The sequence below is a fragment of the Centroberyx gerrardi genome, chromosome 3 (genome assembly GCF_048128805.1).
Source record: "Centroberyx gerrardi isolate f3 chromosome 3, fCenGer3.hap1.cur.20231027, whole genome shotgun sequence".
NCBI classification, from domain to species: domain Eukaryota; kingdom Metazoa; phylum Chordata; class Actinopteri; order Beryciformes; family Berycidae; genus Centroberyx; species Centroberyx gerrardi.
The window spans coordinates 1,446,165-1,473,858 of record NC_135999.1 but is presented as its reverse complement, the minus strand read 5'-3'; the positions used below and the strand labels follow the sequence as shown (position 1 = coordinate 1,473,858).

General features: G+C 45.8%; 3 protein-coding genes across 5 annotated transcripts in view; 1 reads left to right on the top strand and 2 right to left on the bottom strand.

The window, feature by feature from the left end:
- The window catches only part of hnrnpll (heterogeneous nuclear ribonucleoprotein L like), a 29,705-nt gene extending 19,458 nt beyond the window's left edge, over positions 1 to 10,247 (bottom strand). Inside the window, 1 exon segment of the mRNA XM_078282092.1 lies at positions 10,148 to 10,247. The gene's annotated coding sequence lies outside the window, so the exon portion shown is untranslated.
- Positions 10,248 to 17,091: 6,844 nt separating this feature from the next.
- srsf7b (serine and arginine rich splicing factor 7b) lies at positions 17,092 to 24,868 on the bottom strand. 2 transcript variants are annotated; one of them, XM_078282756.1, is made up of 8 exons: positions 24,818 to 24,868; positions 22,993 to 23,173; positions 21,924 to 22,100; positions 20,073 to 20,147; positions 19,693 to 19,770; positions 19,475 to 19,522; positions 18,953 to 18,997; positions 17,092 to 17,556 (listed from the first exon to the last, which is right to left on the bottom strand). In XM_078282756.1, exons 1-8 carry the CDS (start codon positions 24,843 to 24,845, stop codon positions 17,526 to 17,528), a joined length of 663 nt encoding a protein of 220 aa, XP_078138882.1. In that variant the 5' UTR covers positions 24,846 to 24,868; the 3' UTR covers positions 17,092 to 17,525. The 2 variants fall into 2 exon arrangements, with proteins under 2 accessions (XP_078138882.1, XP_078138883.1); XM_078282757.1 differs by having other exon boundaries at positions 23,005 to 23,173.
- A 638-nt stretch (positions 24,869 to 25,506) lies between these two features.
- On the top strand, positions 25,507 to 27,694 carry gemin6 (gem (nuclear organelle) associated protein 6). 2 transcript variants are annotated; one of them, XR_013504288.1, is made up of 3 exons: positions 25,507 to 25,722; positions 26,952 to 27,579; positions 27,611 to 27,694. XR_013504288.1 is itself a non-coding variant. In XM_071898791.2 (2 exons), exons 1-2 carry the CDS (start codon positions 25,589 to 25,591, stop codon positions 27,328 to 27,330), a joined length of 513 nt encoding a protein of 170 aa, XP_071754892.1. In that variant the 5' UTR covers positions 25,507 to 25,588; the 3' UTR covers positions 27,331 to 27,694. The 2 variants fall into 2 exon arrangements, 1 of the variants encoding a protein (XP_071754892.1); XM_071898791.2 differs by having other exon boundaries at positions 26,952 to 27,694.

Genomic DNA, 27,694 nt, shown 5'->3' with positions numbered 1-27,694 from the left:
TACTACTACTGCTACTACTACTGCCACTACTACTGCTACTACTACTGCCACTACTACTACTGCTGCTACTACTACTGCCACTACTACTACTGCTACTACTACTGCTACTACTACTGCCACTACTACTACTGCCACTACTACTACTGCTACTACTACTGCCACTACTACTGCTACTACTACTGCCACTACTACTACTGCTACTACTACTGCCACTACTACTGCTACTACTACTGCTACTACTACTGCCACTACTACTACTGCTACTACTACTGCCACTACTGCTACTGCTACTACTACTGCCACTACTACTGCTACTACTACTGCCACTACTACTACTGCTACTACTACTGCCACTACTACTACTGCCACTACTACTACTACTACTGCTACTACTGCCACTACTACTACTGCTACTGCTGCTACTGCTACCTCTACTGCTACTACTACTACTACTACTACTGCCACTACTACTACTGCCACTACTACTACTACTACTACTACTGCCACTACTACTACTGCCACTACTACTGCTGCTACTACTGCTACTGCTACTACTACTGCCGCTACTGCTACTACTACTGCCACTACTACTACTGCTACTGCTACTACTACTACTACTGCCACTACTACTACTGCCACCACTACTACTGCTATTACTACTGCCACTACTACTACTGCTACTGCTACTACTACTGCCACTACTACTACTGCTACTACTACTGCCACTACTACTACTGCTACTACTACTGCCACTACTACTACTGCTACTACCACTGCCACTACTACTACTGCCACTACTACTACTACTACTGCTACTACTACTGCCACTACTACTACTGCTACCTCTACTGCCACTACTGCTACCTCTACTGCCACTACTACTACTGCTACTACTACTGCCACTACTACTACTGCTACTACTACTGCCACTACTACTGCTACTACTACTGCCACTACTACTACTGCTACTACTACTGCCACTACTACTACTGCTACTACTACTGCTACTACTACTGCCACTACTACTACTGCCACTACTACTACTGCTACTACTACTGCCACTACTACTGCTACTACTACTGCCACTACTACTACTGCTACTACTACTGCCACTACTACTGCTACTACTACTGCTACTACTACTGCCACTACTACTACTGCTACTACTACTGCCACTACTGCTACTGCTACTACTACTGCCACTACTACTGCTACTACTACTGCCACTACTACTACTGCTACTACTACTGCCACTACTACTACTGCCACTACTACTACTACTACTGCTACTACTGCCACTACTACTACTGCTACTGCTGCTACTACTACTGCCACTACTACTACTGCTGCTGCTACTACTGCTACCTCTACTGCCACTACTACTACTACTGCTGCTACTACTACTACTACTGCTGCTACTACTACTACTGCTACTACTACTGCCACTACTACTGCTACTACTACTGCCACTACTACTACTGCTACTACTACTGCCACTACTACTGCTACTACTACTGCTACTACTACTGCCACTACTACTACTGCTACTACTACTGCCACTACTGCTACTGCTACTACTACTACTGCTACCTCTACTGCCACTACTACTACTACTACTGCTACTACTACTGCCACTACTACTGCTACTACTACTGCTACTACTACTGCCACTACTACTACTGCTACTACTACTGCCACTACTGCTACTGCTACTACTACTGCCACTACTACTACTGCTACTACTACTGCCACTACTACTACTGCTACTACTACTGCTACTACTGCCACTACTACTACTGCTACTGCTACTACTGCTACTGCTACCTCTACTGCCACTACTACTACTGCTACTACTACTGCCACTACTACTACTGCTACTACTACTGCTGCTACTACTGCTACCTCTACTGCCACTACTACTACTACTACTACTACTACTACTACTACTGCTACTACTACTGCTACCTCTACTGCCACTACTACTACTACTACTGCTGCTACTACTACTACTACTGCTGCTACTACTACTACTACTACTACTACTGCTACTACCTCTACTGCCACTACTACTACTACTACTGCTGCTACTACTACTACTACTACTGCTGCTACTACTGCTACCTCTACTACTGCTACTACTGCTACTACTGCTACTAGCTACTACTACTACTGCTACTACTACTGCCACTACTACTAGCTACTACTAGCTACTACTGCCACTACTACTGCCACTACTGCTACCTCTACTGCCACTACTACTACTACTACTACTGCTACTACTACTGCCACTACTACTGCTACTACTGCTACTACTACCACTACTACTACTACTACTACTACTGCCACTACTACTGCCACTACTACTGCTACTACTGCTACTACTACCACTACTACTACTACTACTACTACTGCTGCTACTACTACTACTACTACTGCTACTGCTACTACAGCTATTATTAGTACCACTATGACTACCAGTAGGCTACTACTAGTGGTCATAGTGGTACACAAGCCTTGTTAATATTATTTGTGTTTTACACAATGTCCAATTATCTTTGCTTGTATTGTGTCATAACTGAGCGGCATAATACAGATTAATACTAGAGAGGCTGAACTTCAAACAGCAGAGAGACAGAGCAACATGAAACATCAAACACTGTGAGCATGCAGCAGCTACAGCCTCACATGGCCTGCTGCTCATCTCCAGCCTCACCACAGCAGGCTGAATCACGACCTCAGTCAACAAGGAGGGGACGATATGACGGAAAAACAAACTGCATGAAGGATCTTTTACTGTTGACAAAACTCAGCTGGGCTTTGGGAATCAACGGCGAGATAAAGAACATCAAGACCTAGATTAGATTAGATTAGATTAGATTAGATTAGATTAGATGAAACTTCATTGATCCCCATGGGGAATTTGGGTCTTGGCAGCAGTGAAGAGTCGGGGTTGGATAAGAATCAGACAGATGGAGGTGTAACTGTGTTTAGGTGTTGTTTAGGTGAGCGTCGCTGTAGAGACCCGACTGACTGTCAGACAGGAGGGGGTGCGGCGGTTACAGTCGGAAAATCTTCTCAGTCAAAATGATGTAGAGAAAAAAAGCTGTTGTAATCATCTTCTTCAGGAAGAGGAAGAGCGAGCGCTGCAGTTCTGCTCGGTTGCAGCATGACCTGCTTTCTGCAGCACGGGCTGGGTTCACAGCGCAGCGACGTGATTGGCTGCCGCCCGTCAGCGGGCGGAGCGACTGTGAAACTCACAGCTTCAGTCACTTCACTCTGTAGAAACAGCAGAGTGTTTGACTCAAAACCAGATCTACACTTTTTAAAGGAAAGAGGAGGAAACTGAAGTCATCGGTTGATTAATGATTGACAGCACAACATTAAACCAAATGATGGTACTGTTTACACCAAATGACGGTACTTTTTACACCAAATAATGGTACTTTTTAAATGAAATAATGGTACTTTTTACACCAAATGATGGTACTTTTTAAATGACAGTAGGGAACTTCAGCCCTTGAGACACTTTTACAGTTTGTAATGATTTTTCTCCAGAATAGTTCTGTAGTGTTTTGGAAATAAACTCTTCAGTTGCAGAGTGTTGCCTCAGATCTGACTGGTGGTCTGTTGTGACAGGGAGGTCAGAGGTCAGAGGTCAGACACATCAGCAGGGTGGAGAGGGCGGCGGACCCTGCTGAGCCTGAATATGGTGATAGAGGTTCCTAGAAGGAGTTCCTCAAGGAACCTTCTTGGTTCCACTGTGATTGCAGTCTGAAGAACTCCTGAAGGTTCCTTGAAGCACTGTATTTTTTTTTCCTCTTCCTCTTCCTCTTCCTCCCTCCTCCTCCTCTCCTCCTCCTCCTCCTCCTCTCCTGTCAGGAGCAGACAGGAGGTGAAAGGAGGCACAGCATCCTCCCTCCCTCTGCACCCGCTCTGCCCTGTCACCATGGCGACTGAGCCTCAGCTTTCTTTTTTGGTGAGAGTGTGTGTGTGTGTGTGTGTGTGTGCATGTGTGGGTGTGTGTGTGTCAGACTGAGCAGTCAGTGACATGCTCCTTCCTTCCTGCCATGCTGCTGTATAATTACCAGTGTTGCATATGTATGACTCTGTGGCCCGCTGCAGTCTGCGTGTGTATGTGTGTGTGTGTGCGTGTGTGTGTATGAGTGTGTGTGTGTCGAACAGCCATTTGGGTTCTGTTGAAGTCGAGCTTAGCCTCTCCTCCTCTTCATCCTTCCTGTTGTCTTTTCATTCACCACGGCTTCTTCTTCTTTTTTAGATCGTCATGGTAAACCATTTGCCAGGTCAAACGCTGAGCTAACGAGTTTAACGAGGCTAACGAGGCTAACGAGGCAGGATAATACATCATTTATAATCGCCCAGAGGATTCACAGGAACAAACATGATGTGAAAATCTTGTTTTTCCCTGAAGTCGCTGCTTAGGAACTTAAGCAACTGAACTGGGAGGTCAGTGGGTTTGGGGGGGGGGGGGGGGGATGTATGAACAAGGTCAAAGACCATCTATATTTTAGAAGATGAATCCACCTTCCAGTCAGTAAAAGTGGCCGTTAACCTCAGCGAACAGGGCGAGCAGAGCAGCAATGTCTTCCAGGCAGCTCCTCCTCCAAGGCATGCTGGGAGATGTAGTCTCTCCAGCTGTACACCTCCAAACAGAGGCGTTGGGGGAGGAGAAACCTCACATCACCTTGAGGAGAAACCTCATGTCACCTGGAGGAGAAACCTCATGTCACCTTGAGGAGAAACCTCACGTCACCCTGAGGAGAAACCTCATGTCACCTTGAGGAGAAACCTCACGTCACCTTGAGGAGAAACCTCACGTCACCCTGAGGAGAAACCTCATGTCACCTTGAGGAGAAACCTCATGTCACTGAGGAGAAACTTCATGTCACTGAGGAGAAACTTCATGTCACTGAGGAGAAACCTCATGTCACTGAGGAGAAACTTCATGTCACTGAGGAGAAACTTCATGTCACCTCTACTCTGTGATGTTGGACTCAGTTGGTTTCTCACTCAGCAGGTGAAACATTTAAATCCCACTCAGTTTAATAATTCATCTGGTTTTACGTCTTATATGTTTTTTGTCATTTAGCTGACGCTCTCATCCAGAGCGATTTACAAAGAGTTAGCAGGAAAGGATTTAAATAAAGGTTGCACATACAAACGATAAACAGACACAGAGAGAAGAGAAGAGAAGTGAAGAGAAGTGAAGAGAAGAAATGAAAACAAAAAGAGAAGAGAAGAAAAGAAACTAAAAGAAATGAAAAGAAACTAAACTAAAAGAAAAGAAAAGAGAACAGAAAAGAACAGGACAGATCAGGACAGGACAGGACAGATCAGGACAGGACAGGACAGATCAGGACAGGACAGGACAAGACAGGACAGGACAGAACAGATCAGGACAGGACAGATCAGGACAGGACAGGACAGATCAGGACAGGACAGGACAGATCAGATCAGATCAGATCAGATCAGATCAGATCAGATCAGGACAGGACAGGACAGGACAGGATAGATCAGGACAAGACAGGACAGGACAGGACAGATCAGGACAGGACAGAACAGAACAGGACAGGACAGGACAGGACAGATCAGGACAGGACAGAACAGATCAGGACAGGACAGGACAGATCAGGACAGATCAGGACAGGACAGGACAGGACAGATCAGATCAGATCAGATCAGATCAGGACAGGACAGGACAGAACAGGACAGGACAGGACAGGACAGATCAGGACAGATCAGGACAGATCAGGACAGATCAGGACAGGACAGGACAGGACAGAACAGATCAGATCAGGACAAGACAGGACAGGACATTTTATGTTTCATACCTCATTCTATCAGAGTTTTTAACAAAATCTGCTTGTTCTCATCAGTCCAGACAGCAGAATTGTGTGTCATGATTTCCCAAAATCACCACATCATCACCATATGATTCCACTCAAAGACCATAACCCATAATACTGAATTATCGCCCGGAGTCACCAAACGATCAGCTGAGAGGGAACTTTGGTCCTGATGCTGCCTGATGTTAGTAGGCAGGTAGTTAGTTAGCATGAGCAGCGACAGCCACCATGAACAGACAGAGAGAAGAGAAACTCAAACTGCATCAACAGAAAACCCAAGCTCCGCCCACACTGTTTGATTGACAGGTGATCTGTGGGAAGAGCAGCAGAAACACCACAGTGAGACTGAGGGACAAAGATGGAGACTGAATTAAAACAGGAAGTCCAGGATTAGCTCTGAAGCGTCTTGCAGAGAGGCAGCGTGGCAGGAAGTGGCTGCTCGTCTCTCTACCTGCTGGCGGACGCCGCCGCTCGTTATCTGTCCTCCCATGATGCTCTCTGTCTGCCTCTGGAAGGCTGACTGATGTGTTAACGAGGCAGGAAGCTGCTGCTGTCAGACGGTTTCATCAGCGACTCAAACCTCCTTACACTCTCTAACGTCTCTCCTGCTAACCTGACACACACACACACACACACACACACACACACACACACACACACATGCTGCAGTATACAGGGATGTGTTGCTGCAGTGTCACTTCATCTCCAGACAGAGTCTCACTGTCAGACAGAAGTTGTTCTCATATTCTCATACACTGAATATATTCTGATATTTTTCACGTGTTTCTTGTTGTTGTATTTTTCATATTGTACTTATAACACTTTTCATTATTTTTCTTGGTCTCTACTGCTGCTATTTTGCACATTGCAACATGCATTCATGTTATTCATATATTTTCATACTTTTCATTCATTCATATATTTCTACTGAACATGTTCTAGTGTTGTAACAGTCAGTGTGTTTAATATCCATCTGCTCTATTCTTATTTCTATTCTAGTTCTTTCTTTGCTGTATCCTGTTACTGTTTGCTACAATGACCTGATTTCCCCACGGGATCATAAAGATTCATCTAATTGAATTGAATTGAATTTAATCTGATCTGATCAGATCTAAACATGCAGGTTTGTCTGTAGCTGTGTTTACATGCACACTATTTGCATGTTTTGCACTATTTACATCAATAATTGCATAATTCTGTACAGTTGCTGTCTATGAATTTTACAAAACTTCAAACTTCACAATACAAAACTTTGACGATCTGCTTCATGGAGTTAAAAACTGTCTGATCTGAGCTGCAGGCTGAGGAGGAAATCCAGAACGTGTTTTCTGTTCTGCAGAGAGTTTCATCTGCTGAACTCTGCTGTGGAGTTTCTGGTTTGTACTTTAGTTTTTCTTCAGACATAAAAACCATGAGCTGAATGCATCGTCACATGCTCACTGCTCCACACTGACGCAGCTGATGATGTGAGTAACAGGAGAGACACTCACTTCCATTCCAACCTATGAAAACTTTATCTCCATCTATTCATTTGCTATATTTTCTTTACAGAGCAACCCAACAGCAATATGCAGACTGATATGTTCTCCAGTCTGCAGGAGTCAGTCTGGACTAACGAGGTGAACGAGCAGCGGAGCCAGTCAAGCTGATGGGTCGCTCGCCGTTCCCATGGTAACGCACCTGGTGGAGGAGCTCTCAGCGCTCTCTTCCTGTCCCTGCCAGGACCTCACAGAGACGCCATATTGTCCCGCCGAGCGGAGGGGCGGCGCCAGAGAGAGAAGGAGCCAAACACACATGAATTATATTTTCAGACACTTGGAAAAACAAGCTTCCCAAACTTTTCATGTACAGGACTCCAAACAGATAAACAGAAAAACAGAAAAACAGATAAATAGATAAACAGATAAACAGATAAACAGATAAACAGATCAACAGTCCACAGACCCGTCAGACAGGATTTGGTCTGGAAACGCTCCGTCTGAGAAGGTTTTGTTACGCAGCGTTACATAACTCTCTACAGAGAGAACAGCTGTCCCACTTTCTCTCATCACACCGACTTCTAAGGAGAGAAATAATACTGACGTTCCACTAGTCCTTATTTTCCTAGAATCTCCTCAAGGACCTGCAGAACCTTCTTAAGGACTATTAGAACCTCCTCAAGGACTACTAGAACCTCCTCAAGGACCTGCAAAACATTCTTAAGGACTACTACAACCTCCTCAAGGACTACTAGAACCTCCTCAATGACCTGCAGAACATTCTTAAGGACTACTACAACCTCCTCAAGGACTACTAGAACCTCCTCAATGACTACTACAACCTCCTCGAGGACCTGCAGAACCTTCTTAAGGACTACTAGAAACTCCTCAAGGACCAATGGAAACTCCTCAAAGATTTCTAGAACCTCCTCAAAGATTTCTAGAACCTCCTCAAGGACCCACAGAACCATCTCAAGGACTTCTTGAACTTCCTTAAGGACCCCAGAATGTCCTTAAGGACCCCTGGAAATGTCCTTAAGGACCCATGGAACCTCCTTAAGGACCCATGGAATCTCCTTAAGGACCCATGGAACCTCCTTAAGGACCCATGGAACCTCCTTAAGGACCCATGGGACCTCCTGAAGGACCCATGGAATCTCCTTAAGGACCCATGGAACCTCCTTAAGGACCCAGGGCAGGAAAGAGCTACCAGACACCGGCTGTTTAGAACAGACAGTGGAGAAGCTTCATGAACTGATACAGGTTGGATCAGTGTAGAGTTAGAGAGAGAGAGAGAGAGAGAGAGAGAGTTAGAGAGAGAGAGAGAGAACAGACGGAGAGTTAGAGGCAAACGTCTTGGATTCTGACCTGAACCTGGTGTTCGTCTGTCTGGTTTGGTAAAGACAGACAGGAATCCTTCAGATGGATTCTGTTCTCCAGAGTGAAGAATAACTCAGAGGAAAACGGTTTCTAGTCACCAGACAGTCGGAGACTCTTAATTTAAAATCACATTAGTGGAAACAAAGTTAAAGACTTCAGACTGAGGAGTCAGAGAGACGAGGAGCCAGACAGAGAGTTAGACTTTAAACTGAGCCTAGAGCAGGGATTAGACAGAATACTACTACTACTACTACTACTACTACTACTACTAATAATAATAATAATAATAATAAAATCTGACTAAAATGTCTGTACAAAATTGTGATGAAGCAATGTGTTTGTGTAGAATGACATGAAGTTTAAACTAGAGTTTGACTATACTGGTTTTGGAAGGCCGATACAGATAATAGCTGATATTTTGTGATGATTCAATATCTTTAGCTTTTGACCATTTCCATCAAGTCATGTCAGGTGTTCAGTATCTGACATCAAGAGGAACCTGCATCTTATGCATCTGCATCTGCTGCTGGACAGAAGAAGAAGAGCCTGCTGTGACGTCAACATCAGCCTGTCTGTCAGCAGCTGCAGATGAACCCGTTTGACCTCCAGAAACAAACTCAGTTACACAAACAGAAGCACAGTTATGCTATAACAGAGTTTAGAAGGATACTGTACATACTAGCCTACTATCTAACTGCAGTATCCTATAGGAATATTGTAGTAATATTATAGGAGTTAAAAAAACACCATCAAGTACCATCAGGTCACTAAACTCACTACTGAACACCACACACACTAGAAGTCCCTGTATGAATGTTACAGGAATATTAGAATGAGTTTTCATTTGGGAAAAGCAGTAATTTTGTTTTTTTCCTCAACAGCCGAACTTCATAACTTACATCAGGTTGATATGTGTGATGAAGACTATGAATTTATGTCAGAAAGATAACACATAGCACATAAAATGTGATAAACTCTATCTATCTATCTATCTATCTATCTATCTATCTATCTATCTGATAGAGGTTTCATATGAAAACACTGAATGATTATCATTGTTGAAATAAGTTTTCAGATCAGAATGTTTCCGGCTGCAGAAGCTTCATTCCTAATGAACACTGATCTGTTTCTGACTCTATGTCTTGTTGAATCACTATTTAAATGATACTCTAATACTATTTGATATCAACAAAGCAATTTCAGAAAGAAATGTTAATCTGACAATACAAGTAAGTTTGAAACTCCATCTGTGATTCCTCCTGCCGTCCAAACCGTCTCTTCCTCTGACTTAGTTTTTCTGTCGTTGTTTATTTCCTTTATATCTTCCACCTTGCTTCATTTTAATTAAATATGTGGGTTGAATGTTATATTTGTCTACTATATTTTTATTACACAGCACTATTAAACAGAGATAAATCCTCCTACCTTCCGTCCGGGCCAGCGGCTCCGGCTCTCGGTTCCTCCGCTCCCCGCTGCCTCCTCCCCGGCGGAGTCTTCCTCCTCCTCCCCGTCCTCCAGCTCCTCTCCCCCGGCCTCCTCCTCCGTCCTGAGCCGCTTGGCCGCCCGGTGGTATCCCCCACCTCCCCCTCCTCCTCCTCCTCCTCCTCCTCCTCCTCCTCCTCCACCTTCATCTCCTCCATGCTCCTCCATCACAGACGTGGCGGATAAACACACCGATCTCCGGTAGAACAGAGCTGAACGGTACCGGGTCCTGCCACAGTCTGAACCGGTCTCTGTCTGATGCGACGCTCCTGCCGGCAGAGCGGCTCCAGAGAGAGGAAAAACTAAAGACCTCTCACTCTGTCTCTATTTCAGGAAAAAAATAGAATGCAGACCAGAGTCTGCTCTCAATGTATTGGTATTAAAAATAAGTAGGCTAGATACTAGATTTGATTAAATTCAATTCGATTTGATAATGTTCGAGTAGATTACAGTAGATTAAATTAGATTATATTACATTCGATTCGATTAGATAAGATTAGAATAGATTAGATTAGGCTAGATTAGATTGGATTAGATAGGATTAGAGGGCCTGTCTGTGCCACTGCTGCCATTGGCAAAATGGATAAATAATCAGCTCCTAACCTGATGACTAGTCAATATATTTGGGTTTACAATGCTGCTTACATTTGATATCATTTAAAATTTGTTTGGTTTACATAGATGGAATGAATGTTTGGGGGGATCCTGAACCTCACCTGGCTGCTCTGAGCTGCCCCCCGTCACGAGGCCTGCCGCCCTGCAGAGGAACCGCATCTCTGTGATCTCAGTGCTTCGGTCTCTACTGAGCTCCTGACCGCAGCGAGAGTCTGAGTGAAGATCGATCAGTAAATCAGAGTTTTCTTTGTGGCTCGGCTCTCTCTCCTCCTCAGTCTGATGATGAGGAGCTGACCTGCAGTCAGTCTCATGCTGCTTCTCCCCCTCACTGCTGAGTCAGACTGAGAGACCTGAACTCCTCCACCGGGGCAGCTGCTCCCTCTCGCCTGGATGGGACGGGTCACATTTTTTGCAGGACAGAACCACGAGCTCAGACTTGATGCTCCTCCAGTTCCCATCAGAGATCACAGTGTGGTGAAGCCAGAAGGACGGCATCATCCTCAAACAGCAAAGATCCACCCTAATGTCACTGAACTGGACTCTCTGCAGACCGGCTGCTCCTTGATCTGTCCATGAAGACACAAACAGGAGAGACCAGCAGCATCTTGTTGGAGTCTGATGCCTTGAAGCAGCATGCAGACACAGCTCCTGCTTCAAGCGAACAGGGACTGAACGGCTCCCAGCAGCGACCCGGCACCCCATCCTGCCACAGCATCTACCACAGGATACCTCGGGGAAAACAGTCATGAGCCTTTTCTAACTCCTCAAAACACATGTAGACTGGATTAGCAAATTCCCATGACCCCTCGCTCATCTCTGAGGATAAAAAGCAGGTTCACTGTTCCACAGACAGGACAGAATCCGCATTGTTCCTCCTGAATCTGAGGTTCAACCATCGTCCGGAGTCTCTTCGACTCCTGGGTCGAGGTGTTCCCCAGGAGGTTGAGCAGTGTGGTTCCACGATAGTTGGAACAAACCCTCCAGTCCCCTTTTTCGAAAATGGGGTCAACACACCCGTCTGTCAATCCGAGGGCATTGTTCCCGAAATCAATGCGACACTGAAGAGACGTGTCAACCACGACAGCAACAGTAACACCAGCCAGCAACATCCAGAGCAGCCTTCAGCAATTCAGGACGGATCTCGTCCGCTCCTGGTGCCTCGCCACTGAGGAGCCATCTGACGACCCAGTGACCTCTGACCTCTGACAAGGAGATGGACTCTGACCCTACAGGATCTTCCAGCTCCGCCTCCTGAACAGAGGGCGTGTCTATGGAGTTCCTCAAACCGAGTTCCTCAAAGTGAGATCCTTCCATCTTCCGACAGAATCCCCAGTCGAGGTCAGCGTGTCCTGCTTCCCCTCCCGAGTCGCCAAATTGTTTCCCACACCCAAACTTTTGCTTCTGCAACTACTGCAGCTGCAGCCTTTCCAGCGTTTCCTAGACAGAGCGGATTTCCCACCAGTGAGCAAACTGACAGCAGAATTTCATTTGGACAAACAGGGAGAATCTACAGCGTCTCAGTCAGTGAGGATGAGACCACAGATGGAGTAGTGATCGACATCACCTGTTGGCTTCTGAAGGGTTTTGAAGCCACAAGTTTGTGTTTACGGTCGCCGCTATGTTGGCATTTTTTGGAGCCGGAGCAGCCAGAGAGAGGCAAAGGGCGGAGCCAAGGTGGAGGGGGCGGAGTTTGGGTCGTCTGCAGAGCCGCAGCTCCGCCTGCTATTGGCCCGTAATCAACGACCTGTCAATCACTAGGAAAACAACCCTGTGTTTTATCTGTTAATGACACTATTATTTTGAAAATCTCCATAAGGACACACATTAGAAGAAGTGAAATTAGCTGCTGAGGCCAAAAACCTCCATAAGCTCTTGTGGGACGCTCTGCTCGGATGCAGCATCACTTCCTGTTTACACTGAGAAGACGCTGCAGATTTACAGCAAAATATGGACTGGAGCTGCTTTAATATTTTACAGTCAAGTCTGGACTAGAGCAGCTTTAATATCCAAAGATAAAATGTATCTTTGTTTGTGACGAGTAGTTTCTGCTTCAGGTCTGTAGCAGATCCATGGTAACAGCTGAGGGTTAAGACTGACTTTTATAGACCAGAGGGTGGAAGTTGTGTTTTTTTTTTGTGTGGAGTGCTTCATCTTTTAAATAGACGATCTTTGGTGTCATCCGCCGACACGCCTCCATGTGCAGCAGCTCTCTCTCTCTCTCACTGTCACTGTCTCTCTCTCTCTCTCTCTCTCTCACTGTCTCTCTCTCTCTCTCTCTCTCGGCCTGTTCTGTAGATCTAGTTATAGATATGAAGAGTTTCCCTCCAAAATGACAGATCCATTTATAAAAAGTGACTCCTGCTCTGACAGATGACTGATGACAGTGAACCTCATTATGGAATATCATTATTATTAATTTGTTTAAATACAGTAACATTATTGAAGACACAGTCACATATATTTTTTGAAAATCTGGTTATATGCATCTGCATGAACCAAGGACTCTAAGATTTTTATCTTGCTCATATGTAAATATGTAAATCTTCTTGTTGTAATTAAATTTTTTGGTGAACCCACTTTGCCTCAACCTGCTTCAGTTAGTGATTTCTGATTCCCAGAATGCCTTTCAACAACCCATAGAGAAGACTGTTAACATGTAGGTGGAGAGACAGATAGAGATAGTTGAAAAATGAATAATCTCCTTCCTCAAACCCAACCTGTCTCTCTGCTGCAGTGCATGCTGGTCTCTCTCCTGCTCTTGCAGTGCATGCTGGTCTCTCTCCTGCTCCTGTGGTGGAGAAACTGGTCTCTCTCCTGCTCCTGTGGTGGAGAAACTGGTCTCTCTCCTCTTCTACGATGGATTTCTCCCTGTATGATTGTTGAACGTCTCTCGGTGCAAAATGGCGGCTCTAGAAAGAAGCCCTCGCTCTTTGATTCTGAGGGACTGACACCAAAACCTGACGTTTACCGCTGATGTTTTACATCCTGAAACATTTTCTCACTCTCTTTCTTGAGAGCGTTACAGTGTTTTGAGGGATTTGATGGAACAGGAGGAAGATGTGGAGCGGTGATGTCATCATCTGTTCGCTTCCTGCTGCAGATCTGAGGTTGAGTTTCATCAGACTGTCAGTTAACTGTGCTTTAAATCACAGTCATTCTTCCTGTTTCTCACTCTCACACACACATTCATGATAAGCAACTTGTGTTGCATTATGGGAAACCACAGCGATCAGAGCGCTGTCCTTGTTAAATCAGGACAGTGTGTGAGACACGTTTTAGTCACATGTCTGCACACAGAGATTTAAGTTTATTGATAATAATAATAATGTGAGGGGAGTCTTTTCTGTTGCCCCCTGCACAGGGAGGTCAGAGGTCAAGGTCAGAGGTCAGGGTCAGATGGATTACAGATTATATTACATATTAATACAGAAACAAGGAAACGGTAAACACGTTTCCTCCTGTCTGGAATCAGGAACAAATCTGTCTCCTTGTTTTTACTGTAGTTTCCTCTTGGACCAATCAGAGTCATTCTGAAGCTGAATGAGACGCGTCATTCCCCCCAAATGTTGTGAGCAGATGATGGAGCGTGACTGAGGATCAGCCTCAGTCTGTCCGTCACGCAACATCTCAGACGCCACTGATTGGGTTTTGACTAAAGTTCTGTGAATGAAGCGTCTCATCGCTCTGTTCACTGATTGGCCTGCGGGCGGCGCCGCAGCGTCTCCCCGCTGCGCTCCACACTTCAAAACAAGTGAACATGTCGTCGCTCACGAATGATGCAGCCTGGGCCAATCAGAGACAAGTAAACAAACGCTGTAGCGCCGCCCTCAGGCCAATCAGTGTCATTTTAAAAATGCTGGAACGGAGCGATGAGACGCATCGTTGCTTTGAGTTTCGTCCAAATCTGATCCGCGGCGTCTGAGACGCTGAGCGTGACGGACGGACCGGAGTCCAGCCAGTCCTGCACCGGATGTCATGATGAGGAAAACCACGGCACTTGAATGGATCCATTCAATCCACTCAAGTTCTGTGAGGAAAGCAATGCAGAACAGGAAGCAGGGACTGGAGAGGTGATGCAGCTGGAGATGAGTGTGAGGCAGGTCGGACGCTCTGCAGAGTAATCCGGATCCATCTGAAAACAGATTCTCGTGTCGTTTGTGTTTCCGTCCACTCAGCGCTTCCAGGCCGCTTTAAAAAAAAAATCCCATCCGCACTGATACACAAAAAATATAGGACAATGGTGAAATCTCCGCTATTGGGCACGCGCAAGCCTCTGACCCATGACCTTCATGTCATTACCATGGTTACCACTGTTTATGGAAGTGTTGCCATGGCTGCAGCAGCAGAGCCTTAAGCGCCAACAAGACGTCCAAATGTGACTTCTCTGTCTGGACAGACAGAAGCTGAGCTGCTTGTGAAAGAAACGACCGACTGCAAGACGCCACAGACACAGACACAGAACACAGACACAGGACACAGACACAGACACAGAACACAGACACAGACACAGAACACAGACACAGAACACAGACACAGAACACAGACACAGAACACAGACACAGAACACAGACACAGAACACAGACACAGACACAGAACACAGACACAGACACAGAACACAGACACAGAACACAGACACAGACACAGAACACAGACACAGAACACAGACACAGAACACAGACACAGACACAGAACACAGACACAGACACAGAACACAGACACAGAACACAGACACAGAACACAGACACAGACACAGACACAGAACACAGACACAGACACAGACACAGAACACAGACACAGAACACAGACACAGAACACAGACACAAGTCAGACGCCCACAAGCCCAAATATGGAATTCCTGTTCCACAGTGATTTCTCCGTAGGGAAAATGAACGGGGTTTCCCATAATCCTCTCTGGCAGTCTACGTTCAATGCAGGATTTTCAAAGTCAACAAGCTGAACACTTCAGCGCATATAATTTGGGCTTCTACTCAGATCAAGATATTAAATTGATACTGGACTCTTGATTTGTTCTGACTTGACTTGCTGTTCTACATTTAGACTTGAGACTTGACTTGAGACTTGACTTGAGACTTGAGACTGAAGACTTAAGACTGACTTGAGACTTGAGACTGAAGACTTGAGACTGACTTGAGACTTGAGACTTGACTTGAGACTTGAGACTGAAGACTTGAGACTGACTTGAGACTTGAGACTTGAGACTTGAGACTGAAGACTTGAGACGGACTTGAGACTTGAGACGGACTTGAGACTGAAGACTTGAGACTGACTTGAGACTTGACTTGAGACTGACTTGAGACTTGACTTGAGACTGACTTGAGACTTGACTTGAGACTGACTTGAGACTTGAGACTTGAGACTGAAGACTTGAGACGGACTTGAGACTGAAGACTTGAGACTGACTTGAGACTTGACTTGAGACTGACTTGGGACTTGGGACTGAAGACTTGAGACTGACTTGAGACTTGAGACTTGACTTGAGACCGACTTGAGACTTGACTTGAGACTGACTTGGGACTTGGGACTGAAGACTTGAGACTGACTTGAGACTTGAGACTTGACTTGAGACTGACTTGAGACTTGACTTGAGACTGACTTGGGACTTGGGACTGAAGACTTGAGACGGACTTGGGACTGGAGTGAAGTTGACTTGGTCACAGCTCTGGGTCGACATGTGAGCCGTGTCTCCTTGTTGTTTTGTCTCATTCGGTTCACTTCCACTCTTTATTGTCATTTCATCAGGAGCTGATTGGGCTTCGGTGTCGCTCATTAAGATTCGTATCTCCATCCTGTTCTCTGCTGCTGTGATGACATCATTTCCCTTCGGGGATCAATAAAGTTTTTATCTAAATCAAATCTAATTTAGTTCATCCAGTCTTCCTGCTGAGAACTGAGGAGGTTTTATAAAAATGTGTCGTATGCAGGATTCATACAGACATTAAATAAAATCCAAGGACTCTCAGTGACGTCTTCCAGCAGTTTCTGTTCATAAGAACTTCACAAGAGAAACATTTCTGTAAACCGCTCTGAGCTTTACATCACAGGTTCAGGCTTATTTCCCAGAATACACTGCTCTTCTTTTCTAGGTCTTTTTCAACACTTCCCACATAACAGGCTTATTTTCCAGGTATTCCAGTACTAACATTTTAAAAAGTTAAATTCAAGAACTTTAAGCACTTTCAGGACTATGTGATGTGATGTGATGTGATCTGATGTGTGTCTGCTGGGAGTCTGAAAAAATGAAAAGACTAAGTAAAAAAAAATGTCACAAATATTTATTTATGATGCTTTCAGAGACGGATCAGTGCAACATGCCAGTGTGTGTGAATGTGACTCTTACAATATGATCAGGAAAAACACAAGAAGAAGTGAAATATGAAGAGAAAATGTTTTCCCACAGCGCCGCCTGCAGGCAGACAACAGAACTGCAGTCAGGAAAAACTTTATTCAGTTTTTCACTTTACAAAAAGCTCAACTTTAAATATCTGAATCCTGACTCACAACACACACAGGCTGGAAGAGCAAGAATAATATTAATAATAATATAATATAATATTTCTCTGTGATTTGAACCTCGCAGACAGAGAACACAGTTCAGTTGGTACAAAAACAAGTCAACAACTAAATCTGTTCAATAAAAATAAAAATAATAATTCAGACTTTCGGAAAGAAACGAAGAAGAAACCTTCAGCTGATCAATCGTCTGTCTGGACTCTCACTGTGAAGAGAGAGAGAGAGAGAGAGAGAGAGAGAGAGAGAGAGAGAGAGACACAGAGAGACAGAGAGAGAGAGAGAGAGAGACAGAGAGAGAGAGAGACAGAGAGAGAGACAGAGAGAGAGACAGAGAGAGAGACAGAGAGAGAGAGAGAGCGAGAGAGAGAGAGAGACACAGAGAGACAGAGAGAGAGAGACAGAGAGAGAGAGAGAGAGAGAGAGAGAGAGAGAGAGAGAGACACAGAGAGACAGAGAGAGAGAGACAGAGAGAGAGAGAGACAGAGAGAGAGACAGAGAGAGAGAGAGACAGAGACAGAGAGAGAGAGACAGACAGAGAGAGAGAGAGAGCGAGAGAGAGAGAGAGAGAGAGGTAAATGTAATAAAAGTTCAGTGACAACAAAGTCTGACTGTGCAGAATTCTGTTTATTTCTGAGACACAAATCTTTCTAGCGATGCCATTGGCTGCTAGAATGTAAACAACAATTTAAAAATGTCTAAAGACGCTTCACAGACTTTACCTTCATATTGCTGCTTTAACGTCTTTTATCCTGTTAGATTTACTGTCATTTTATCCTTTAATCCTTTTATCAAGGGCTGCCTTCTTGATTTACTCTTCTTGATGTATTTTGTGAGTTTGATGTTTGATTGTTGAAGCACTTTGCGCTACACAAAGTTTATTATGTTTCAGTAGTTTGTCTTCTTGGGGAAGTCGGTTCCAGAAAAGCTTCAGTCTGACAGTGAAAGTGTTTCATCTGGGATCTAACTCTGTTAGATGTGCAGCGCCCCGCAGCACCCTACAGCGCCCTGCAGCGCCCTGCAGCGCCCCGCAGCACCCCGCAGTACCCCGCAGCACCCCGCAGCGCCCTGCAGCGCCCCGCAGCACCCCGCAGTACCCCGCAGCACCCTGCAGCACCCTGCAGCGCCCCGCAGTACCCTGCAGCGCCCCGCAGCGCCCCGCAGCACCCTGCAGTACCCTGCAGCACCCTGCAGCGCCCCGCAGCGCCCCGCAGCACCCTGCAGTACCCTGCAGCACCCTGCAGCACCCTGCAGCACCCTGCAGCACCTGGAGACTCTGTGTGTCTGGTGGAGAAATCACTCAGCGTCTCGCCACACTGCTGCTAACCTTCAGAGACCATAGCATCTGACTGTCTCAGTTATATTCAGTCTTTGGTCTTTGTCTGTTCCCAAACTTTGTCCCTGCTGGCCACCGTACACTCTCTCTGCTCGTAAGCCAATCAAATCAAAACAAAACAATGGCTCTGTATCAAACAGGCTCCTTATTGGCTGCCTGTTACACTGACTCTACATACAGCGCTAGCATCTAAACTTCCTGCATGGTGACAGACGCAGAGTAAAGATGGTTTGATAATCAGTTTGTGTTTTCAGCTGAGTCGACTCACCTTCTAGCTGCAGATCCGGACTTGGAGCGGCCCATCGATCCAGACCTGAGGAGACACGAGTCCCGTCAGGTCACACCCACTTCACATGGTCAGGACGGTCCGAGTCACTTAGCTAGGCCACTGATGTTCATCAAAACACAACCAACACTAGCTACCAGGCTGCTACGTTAGCTAGTGTGCTAATCAGATGTGTTAACAACAAGACAGTGATGTTAGCTGACCAGATGCTATGGTTAGCTAGCTAACAAGCTGACATTATCTAAACACTAAATCAATCAGATGGATCAGTGATGAAATGATCAGTTCAGTCAGAAACAGACAGAAATTAACCGTCTGTTCAATTCTGTTGAGACGACAGAAACACAGTCAGCTGTTCAGAGCTGAGGACCTCCAAGATGGCCGCCGGGGGTGTGTGATGTCACCTGACAGTCCTGTAAAGCACTTTTTGCCTTGATGCTTGTACAGACTTCTGCCATAACTGGTAAAACTATCTTTGTATTAAAACAACACAGTAGCACACACCTGCTGCGGGCTCGAGACCCAGACCTGGATCTGGATCTGGATCTGGATCTGGAGAGATGAACAGAACCAGGATCACAACCAGGTCTGCAAATATTTCCACACCAGATTCTCTGATTCTACAAAATCAATATCTTTTCTAAAACAATACATTGATACCTTTCTGTTAAATAAAAGCATTTTCTGATAAAGTAGAGAATATGTGGTGTCGGGTATCTCACCTGGACCTCTTGGGGGTTTTGGATCGAGATCTTCTGGGAGAAACTGAGCGGGAGCGACGAGGAGAGAAGGATCTGGACCTGGACAGGAGGAGGTCATCATCATATATTCATTATCATACACTCTTAGTGAAATACCCTTCGTAATGTCTTTGAGAAGCGCACATTTTTGGCCCAATGTAGCATAGTTTTAATAATGGACAAATTTTTCAGGACCACATAACTGGTGAAGAACTCATTGTCATTTAAAATAATATAAAGTTATCTGGATCCTATTCTTTTCCACTGCAGTGATCAGAGTCCCCCCGCAGATCAGTTAAGCTCATCTTCTAAAACATTTGGGGTCCAGGAATCGCGCCCTGAGGAACACCGGGACTCCTCACCTCCTCCCTCGGCTCCTGCTGCGACTCCTGCTGCGGGAGTACCGCCTCCCACGGGACCTGGAGTGAGACCCGGACCTGGACCCAAACCAAACCGGGAGAAGAATATCAGATCCAGACCGAACCAGCTCAACACAAACAGAGTTAGACTGCCTCTGTAACTCTGATACTGGCTCTATACTAAGACAGACAGCAGGTAGCTAGTTTAACATTACACATGCAATGGTAGTAAGGTCAGACTAGGTGCTGATGGAGTTAAATGCTTCCTGCCTAAAACAGGCCTTTCAGATGTCTAGTAAAGAGAAAAAGAACAGAAAAGTACATTGGACTTAAGGAAATGCAGATAAAAACACATTAATTGGTAATGAAATAAACCTTGCAAGTTTGCAGGTCGACCCTCTTTGGACCAAGGTCTAGCAGATCTAGACGATCTAGAAGTATCTACCGGCCGACCTCTGCATCTAGTCGAGTCCTTCGATTTCTAACGATGATCGCACTGACAGCCAAATCGCTTGATTGAGACTTGATAGATGCGAGGCGTTTTTTCTAGAAGGGACCGCGGTCCAGCGGGTCTTTCCTCGTTACAAAACCCAAATTGACGGCCGAATTTACTGGGCCGGGCGCTGGTCTGGCTGTCTGGCAGCCCTCTAAGAAATCTGTAAGGTGCAGCTAGGCGCGGCAGGCGCTCGGCTGATCGGCCACACGAGGAGAAACAGTGTGGAATTTGCAAGATGCCTCATGAAATCTTTTAGGATCGTGACACTCTGAACCAAACGATGAAACCTGAAATGTTTTGACCAGGTGAATTGTTAAAAAAATATCGTACAGTCACATTTGAAGTAAATCCACATTGTACAACAACGGTTAGAGTAAAACAGAGAGACAAAGTAGCATCAACAACTGTCAACACACCAGCAGACCTGGCTCAAACTGTATCTGGTTTTATGCTGCCTCGGTGCCAGGTGGGTGGAGTTTGCCGTACAGGACGATACAGCGAGCGCCAGAAGGTTTAGACAAGCACAGCCCATCTGGCAGCTCACCTGAATTGTCCTGATGCGGTAAACCCCACCCATCTGGTACTCCGTGTGCTTTAAAACAAACGTTAATGATTATTTGCTACTACTTTTTGAGCCAGGTCTGACATCTGTACCATTTGTTCAGAGAAAACATTTCTTTAACATCCAGGCTACATTTTAACCAGTCAAACCGTCAGCAGAGCTTCAGTCTCCCAAAGATCAGAGCAACAAAACTCCACAGGTTGTGTTTTAATTACAGGAATCTGCTAGTTTTAACTGCAAGGAACTAAACTGCAAATGGGACTTGTGTGGGTCAATTTGAAATTTGGATGGAGAGCTTGTGAAACTGTGATGGTCAAGAGTCTCATTAGTGATTACTACAGCAGAATAACATGGAGCTGATATCACCATTCATGTTCCTGACAGCAGAATAACATGGAGCTGATATCACCATTCATGTTCCTGACAGCAGAATAACATGGAGCTGATATCACCATTCATGTTCCTGACACAACATACGGATTGACACATTTCGTATTGAGATATTTCGTCCCATCCCTACTTAACGTTAAATAATTTTGAGATATTTGTGTTGCTAAAATGTATTGATTGTGTTAAATACAGCCATTTGGTCTATTTTTATCTATATTCTAGTTTTCTTTGCTGTATCCTGTTAGTATTTTCTGCTGCAACGACCCGATTTCCCCACAGGGATCAATAAAGTTTGATCTTATGGAAGTGAGTTTCTATCTCTGAGGGGTTTGGATGAGTGAAGCTGCAGACAGAGCAGAGATGTCAGAGCAGCGGCCGGTCGGACCGGAGGGGCGGCGGTGTTTACCTGCTCCTCCGGCGCCGGCTGTAGCGGTGGCAGTCGTAGGCGTAGTGGCCCTTCTCCCCGCACTCGTAACACTTGTCGTTGGGGTCAAAAGGCCGGCGGGTGGGGGGGCGCTCGTACCGGGAGCGCCGGGGCATCCCGGTGGACAGCTCGACCCGGACCCGACTGCCGCAGATCACCCTGCAACACCGAGCTCAAGGTACGCATACAGCTGCCGCAGAGCCGAGGCTGGCACTGCAAACTCAGTTTATAGCCTCAGATTCATATCGTTTGATAAATATTACATATTCAGGTTGATATTTTTATAATGTCACACTCATTTCATACTGTTTATATTTCATATCTCTGGTGTATTTTCATTTTGCACATATTCTGCATCCAGTTGTCTTCATCTCTGTTCTGCTGCTAATTTGCACACCTTCATGATGCTGTTCACTTTTTCATTCATATGTTTCTGCTTGCTATGTTTTAGTGCAGTAACTGTCAGTTGTGTTTAAAACCTCCCACCCACTCTATTCTTATTTATATTCTACTTTTCTTTGTATCCTGTTAATATTTGCTGCTGCAACGAGCCGATTTCCTCACAGGATCAATAAAGCTGGGTGATATGGTCGAATCATCAGCATTTTTTTCTATATTGATATTTATCAGGATATGGCTCATATATGCAAAATCACATAATAATCAAATTAATGTTCATCCCATTGAATTGAATGGTAATGTTAGCTGTGATGTCAAAGAAAACTGACATTTTCCATATAATGTTTCATTCCTCATTTTGTCAGAGTTTATAAATAAAATCTGTTCTCATCAGTTCAGACAGCAGGATTGTGTGTCATGATTTCCCAAAAATCACCATATCATCACCATATGATTCACTGAGGGAAGATTATACTGAATTATCTCCCAGCACTGACTCTAAAATATCTAATCTTTAAACCTCCAGCAGCAGCAGAACCAGAGCGGAGACGAGCTGTTTCTACCTGAGCGTGTTTCATGTTTCAGTTTCATTTCAACACAGCGTCTCCGTCCTGAACAGGTCATGAGAGCTGAGTCCGGGTCCAATACTGACTTGCCGTCTAACCCGTGGACGGCGTCCTTGGCGTCTCTGGGGTCTTCAAACTCCACGAAGGCGAAGCCCGGAGGGTTCCTGGCGATCCAGACGGTCCTCAGCGGCCCGTAGTACCCGAACGCCCGCTCCAGCTCGCCCTTCCCCGCCCCGGTGCCCAGGTTCCCCACGTAGACCTTACTCTCTGTGGAGAACAGGTTCCACACATACACCTTACTCTCTGTAGAGGAGAACAGGTTCCACACATACACCTTACTCTCTGTGGAGAACAGGTTCCACACATACACCTTACTCTCTGTGGAGAACAGGTTCCACACATACACCTTACTCTCTGTGGAGAACAGGTTCCACATACACCTTACTCTCTGTGGAGAACAGGTTCCACATACACCTTACTCTCTGTGGAGAACAGGTTCCACATACACCTTACTCTCTGTGGAGAACAGGTTCCACATACACCTTACTCTCTGTGGAGGAGAACAGGTTCCACATACACCTTACTCTCTGTAGAGGAGAACAGGTTCCACATACACCTTACTCTCTGTGGAGGAGAACAGGTTCCACATACACCTTACTCTCTGTGGAGAACAGGTTCCACATACACCTTACTCTCTGTGGAGAACAGGTTCCACATACACCTTACTCTCTGTAGAGGAGAACAGGTTCCACATACACCTTACTCTCTGTGGAGAACAGGTTCCACACATACACCTTACTCTCTGTAGAGGAGAACAGGTTCCACATACACCTTACTCTCTGTGGAGAACAGGTTCCACATACACCTTACTCTCTGTGGAGAACAGGTTCCACACATACACCTTACTCTCTGTGGAGGAGAACAGGTTCCACACATACACCTTACTCTCTGTGGAGAACAGGTTCCACATACACCTTACTCTCTGTGGAGAACAGGTTCCACAGAGATAATATCAAATTTTCTATCTGGACGGTGTTTACATGGGAGAAAAGGCAGAATATTTGGTTTGTGATATCTGAGTTTCCTGAATCTTTTTTCTTTTTCATGGTGTTGTACAGCAATGTGACACATAGCAAGGTACAGTCCTATACAGCAGTGGTTCTCAACGTGGGGTCCGGGGACCACCAGGGGTCCCTGAGGGGGTTCCAGAGGGTCCCCAGCAAACTGATGAAGTGTTAAACTTAGAGAAAGCAGCAGAATGATGTTTTGATAGTTTCTCTGTTATCTCTCTACCTGCAACACAGACAGTCAGGGAGTTCTGGACAAAATCAAATCTGACAATAAAAATATTCTCAGATTTGGGTCCGAGAGACAAGATCTCATCAAATGGGGGTCTGTGGCTCTAATGTGGACTAAATTAGAGTCCTTGATATGAAAAAGGTTGAGAATCACTGCTATACAGTATAATAATACCATAACAGTCTATTGATGCATGGTGTCAACATGACACTGGGTCTGTTATTAGCTAAGTTAGCTAACGCTGCAGCCGTTACATTCATGTTAACTTCAGTTCTGTCTGAACTCGGACATGCTAACATTAACATTAACGTACTGAACCTCTTTAATTCAAGTATTCGTTGTCTATGCTAAAGAAATCAACCGTTAAAATAGACACTGACTCAGGACTGACTTAACGCTAAACCGGCCGCCCAGACGCCATTTAACATGAGCGGTAACCTGGAGCCGGACTGCTGCTTTACTTCCTGACTGCTGCTTTACTTCCTGACTGCTGCTTTACTTCCTGACTGCTGCTTTACTTCCTGACTGCTGCTTTACTTCCTGACTGTTTCCTGCCTTCCCTCCGCCTGCTGCCTGTTTCTGACAGGATTAAACAGGATAACGAGCCGTTACCTCCTCCGTACCGGCTGTGTCTCGACATCCTCCCGGTCAGCGCCAGCAGGTTAGCTGGTAGCTTCTGCTAACTGCAGCGTCAAGCTAGCAACAATAACAAACAACACTTCCGGTCAAGTTTTCAAAAATACATTTTGTGTTGCAACGGTTTATGAGTGGAAGAATCTGTTGTAAATTAAAATACCTTTATCCAAAATGTTGTATGTTACCTTATTTTGAAGGGAAAATCTCTTGACCTCCGGTGTAATCTCTGGTAGCTTGACACAGTCTGCGTTCTTCTTCTACTTGTTATATTCGAGGCAAACAAGACCTCTAATGTGTGTTGCTGCCCTCCACTGGTAAGAAATAAATTACACTGATATTCATCATCTAAAATCCGCCTTCTAAACTAAACCTGTTTTTCTACTAAACTGATGAAGCAGGTGACCTCTGACCTCCAGTCTGATCATAATGAAGCAAACAACCAATCAATAGAAACACAAATCAGTTCTAAATGAATGGATAAATTGATATTATATTTGTATTTTTGCCCTGCTGTGTCCTGTAACTATTTGCTGCTGCAACAACCTGATTAATGTTATGTCATGGTATGTTATGTTTATTACCTGTAGGGGGCAGTCGCGTCTATTAAGTCTGCTTCAAATCTCACGAAGAAGAAGAGGAACGCTTATTGAGATCACGTGATTTCCGCCGGAGTGTTTTAAGAGACGCACCGCGCGCCGCGGAGGTTTTCCCTGCTGCAGTTTGTCAGTAAACTGACCCGAGCTGCTGATGATGCAGAGCGGATGGCCTCTGTTAGGTCCGCTGGACTGGCTCCACTACGTGAATAAAAAGGTGAAGGTGAAGGCGCGAGAGGAGCAGCTGCACCGCGGCTGGCTGCTCACCGTGGACCCGGTGTCCGCCAGGTAAAATAACACTGCACTATACTGTACTATACTCCAACTATACTCCAACTATACTACTGCTCACCGTGGACCCGGTGTCCGCCAGGTAAAATAACACTGCACTATACTGTACTATACTCCAACTATACTCCAACTATACTACTGCTCACCGTGGACCCGGTGTCCGCCAGGTAAAATAACACTGCACTATACTGTACTATACTCCAACTATACTCCAACTATACTACTGCTCACCGTGGACCCGGTGTCCGCCAGGTAAAATAACACTGCACTATACTGTAGATACTGTACTATACTCCAACTATACTGTAGATACTGTACTATACTCCAACTATACTCCAACTATACTACTGCTCACCGTGGACCCGGTGTCCGCCAGGTAAAATAACACTACACTATACTGTAGATACTGTACTATACTCCAACTATACTGTAGATACTGTACTATACTCCAACTATATTGTAGATACTGTACTATACTCCAACTATACTACTGCTCACCGTGGACCCGGTGTCCGCCAGGTAAAATAACACTACACTATACTGTAGATACTGTACTATACTCCAACTATACTACACTATACTACTGCTCACCGTGGACCCGGTGTCCGCCAGATAGATACTAACTATACTAACTATAGCCTACTAAACCAACTGTACTAAACCATATCTGCTCACGTGGACCCGGTGTCCACCAGGTAAACAAACTATACTATACTTACTAAACTATACTAACGTTACTACTATACTAAACTAGGATAATAAGAATATGTTTATTAGTCATATTCACAGCAGACGCAAGGTAAACATCACGTGACATGTTACTGCAGGTGAAAGTTTCTCCTTCCTGGTTCCTGAAGCTCCAGCAGTCTGCAGGTCTCAGTCTGCAGGTTCAGTCTGCAGGTTCAGTCTGCAGGTCTCAGTCTGCAGGTTCAGTCCAGCAGACCTGCAGCAGCTCGCGGGGTCTCTCCTCTCTGAAGCTGTGGACCAGCGAGCTGCTGCTGGCTGGTCGGCCTGGTGCTTCACACGGCCCTGCAGGGTCCCGACCCCCAGGTTGAGAACCACTGGGTTAGAATGAGAACCAGCTGACTGCTGGACCTTCGTGGACCAGGATGGAGAACCTCTGGTGTTCTGCCGGATCAGGATCCTACCAGGCTCCTACCGTGTCCTGGGTTTGAATCCTTGCTAACTTGTCTCCTTGTCTCCTCGTGTCCTCGTCTCCTCGGCAGCGTGGTCCTGGTGAGTTTCGGCGAGGCGGGCGGGGCGTCGGTGCGGGTGGTGATGGGTCACGCGGTGCAGGAGGTGGAGGTGCTGCAGGAGGCGGACCGGCAGACGGCGGAGCGGCTGCGCGGCGTGCTGCTGCCGCGCCGCGCCGCCCGGCTCGACCCGGAGGAGGCGCGGCGGCGGCGGGAGAGCGTCCGGCGCTGGCTCGAGAGGAACCGGGTGCCGGTGGAGCAGGAGGGCGAGGCGCTCCGGGTGGCCGGGGCGCTGACGGTCCAGCCGCCGTACGGAGCCGAAGACTGCCGGAGCTCCAACGAGATCATACTGGCCCGGATCCAGAAGCTGCTGGAGGAAAACCCGGAGGGGGACGGACCGGGAGACGCCTGACGGACGGGACGCTTTCTTTAGGACTCCAGATGAAGGCTGGTTACCATGGAGACCAGACCAGCATCTCCCAGTATGAGACTGGACAGTTGCTGCGTTCCTCCGGATTATAAAATTCATCAGTTTGTGGTTGGAAACAGCTCACATGTGAAAGTGTCTCTGATTGGAGGAAACTGCAGACCTGGGAGCAGAAAAACTGTCCTGCTCTGACCAATCAGAGCGCAGCAGCAGGATGACTGACAGCTGGTATCTGTAGTTTTGGGGTTTTGGATCCTGAGTTCAGATGTTGTCAGATGATAATCTGGTTTGAAGTTTCTAAACTGTTTGTTTTTCTGCAGCACTTTGTCTAATAAAAAGCAGTGATGAT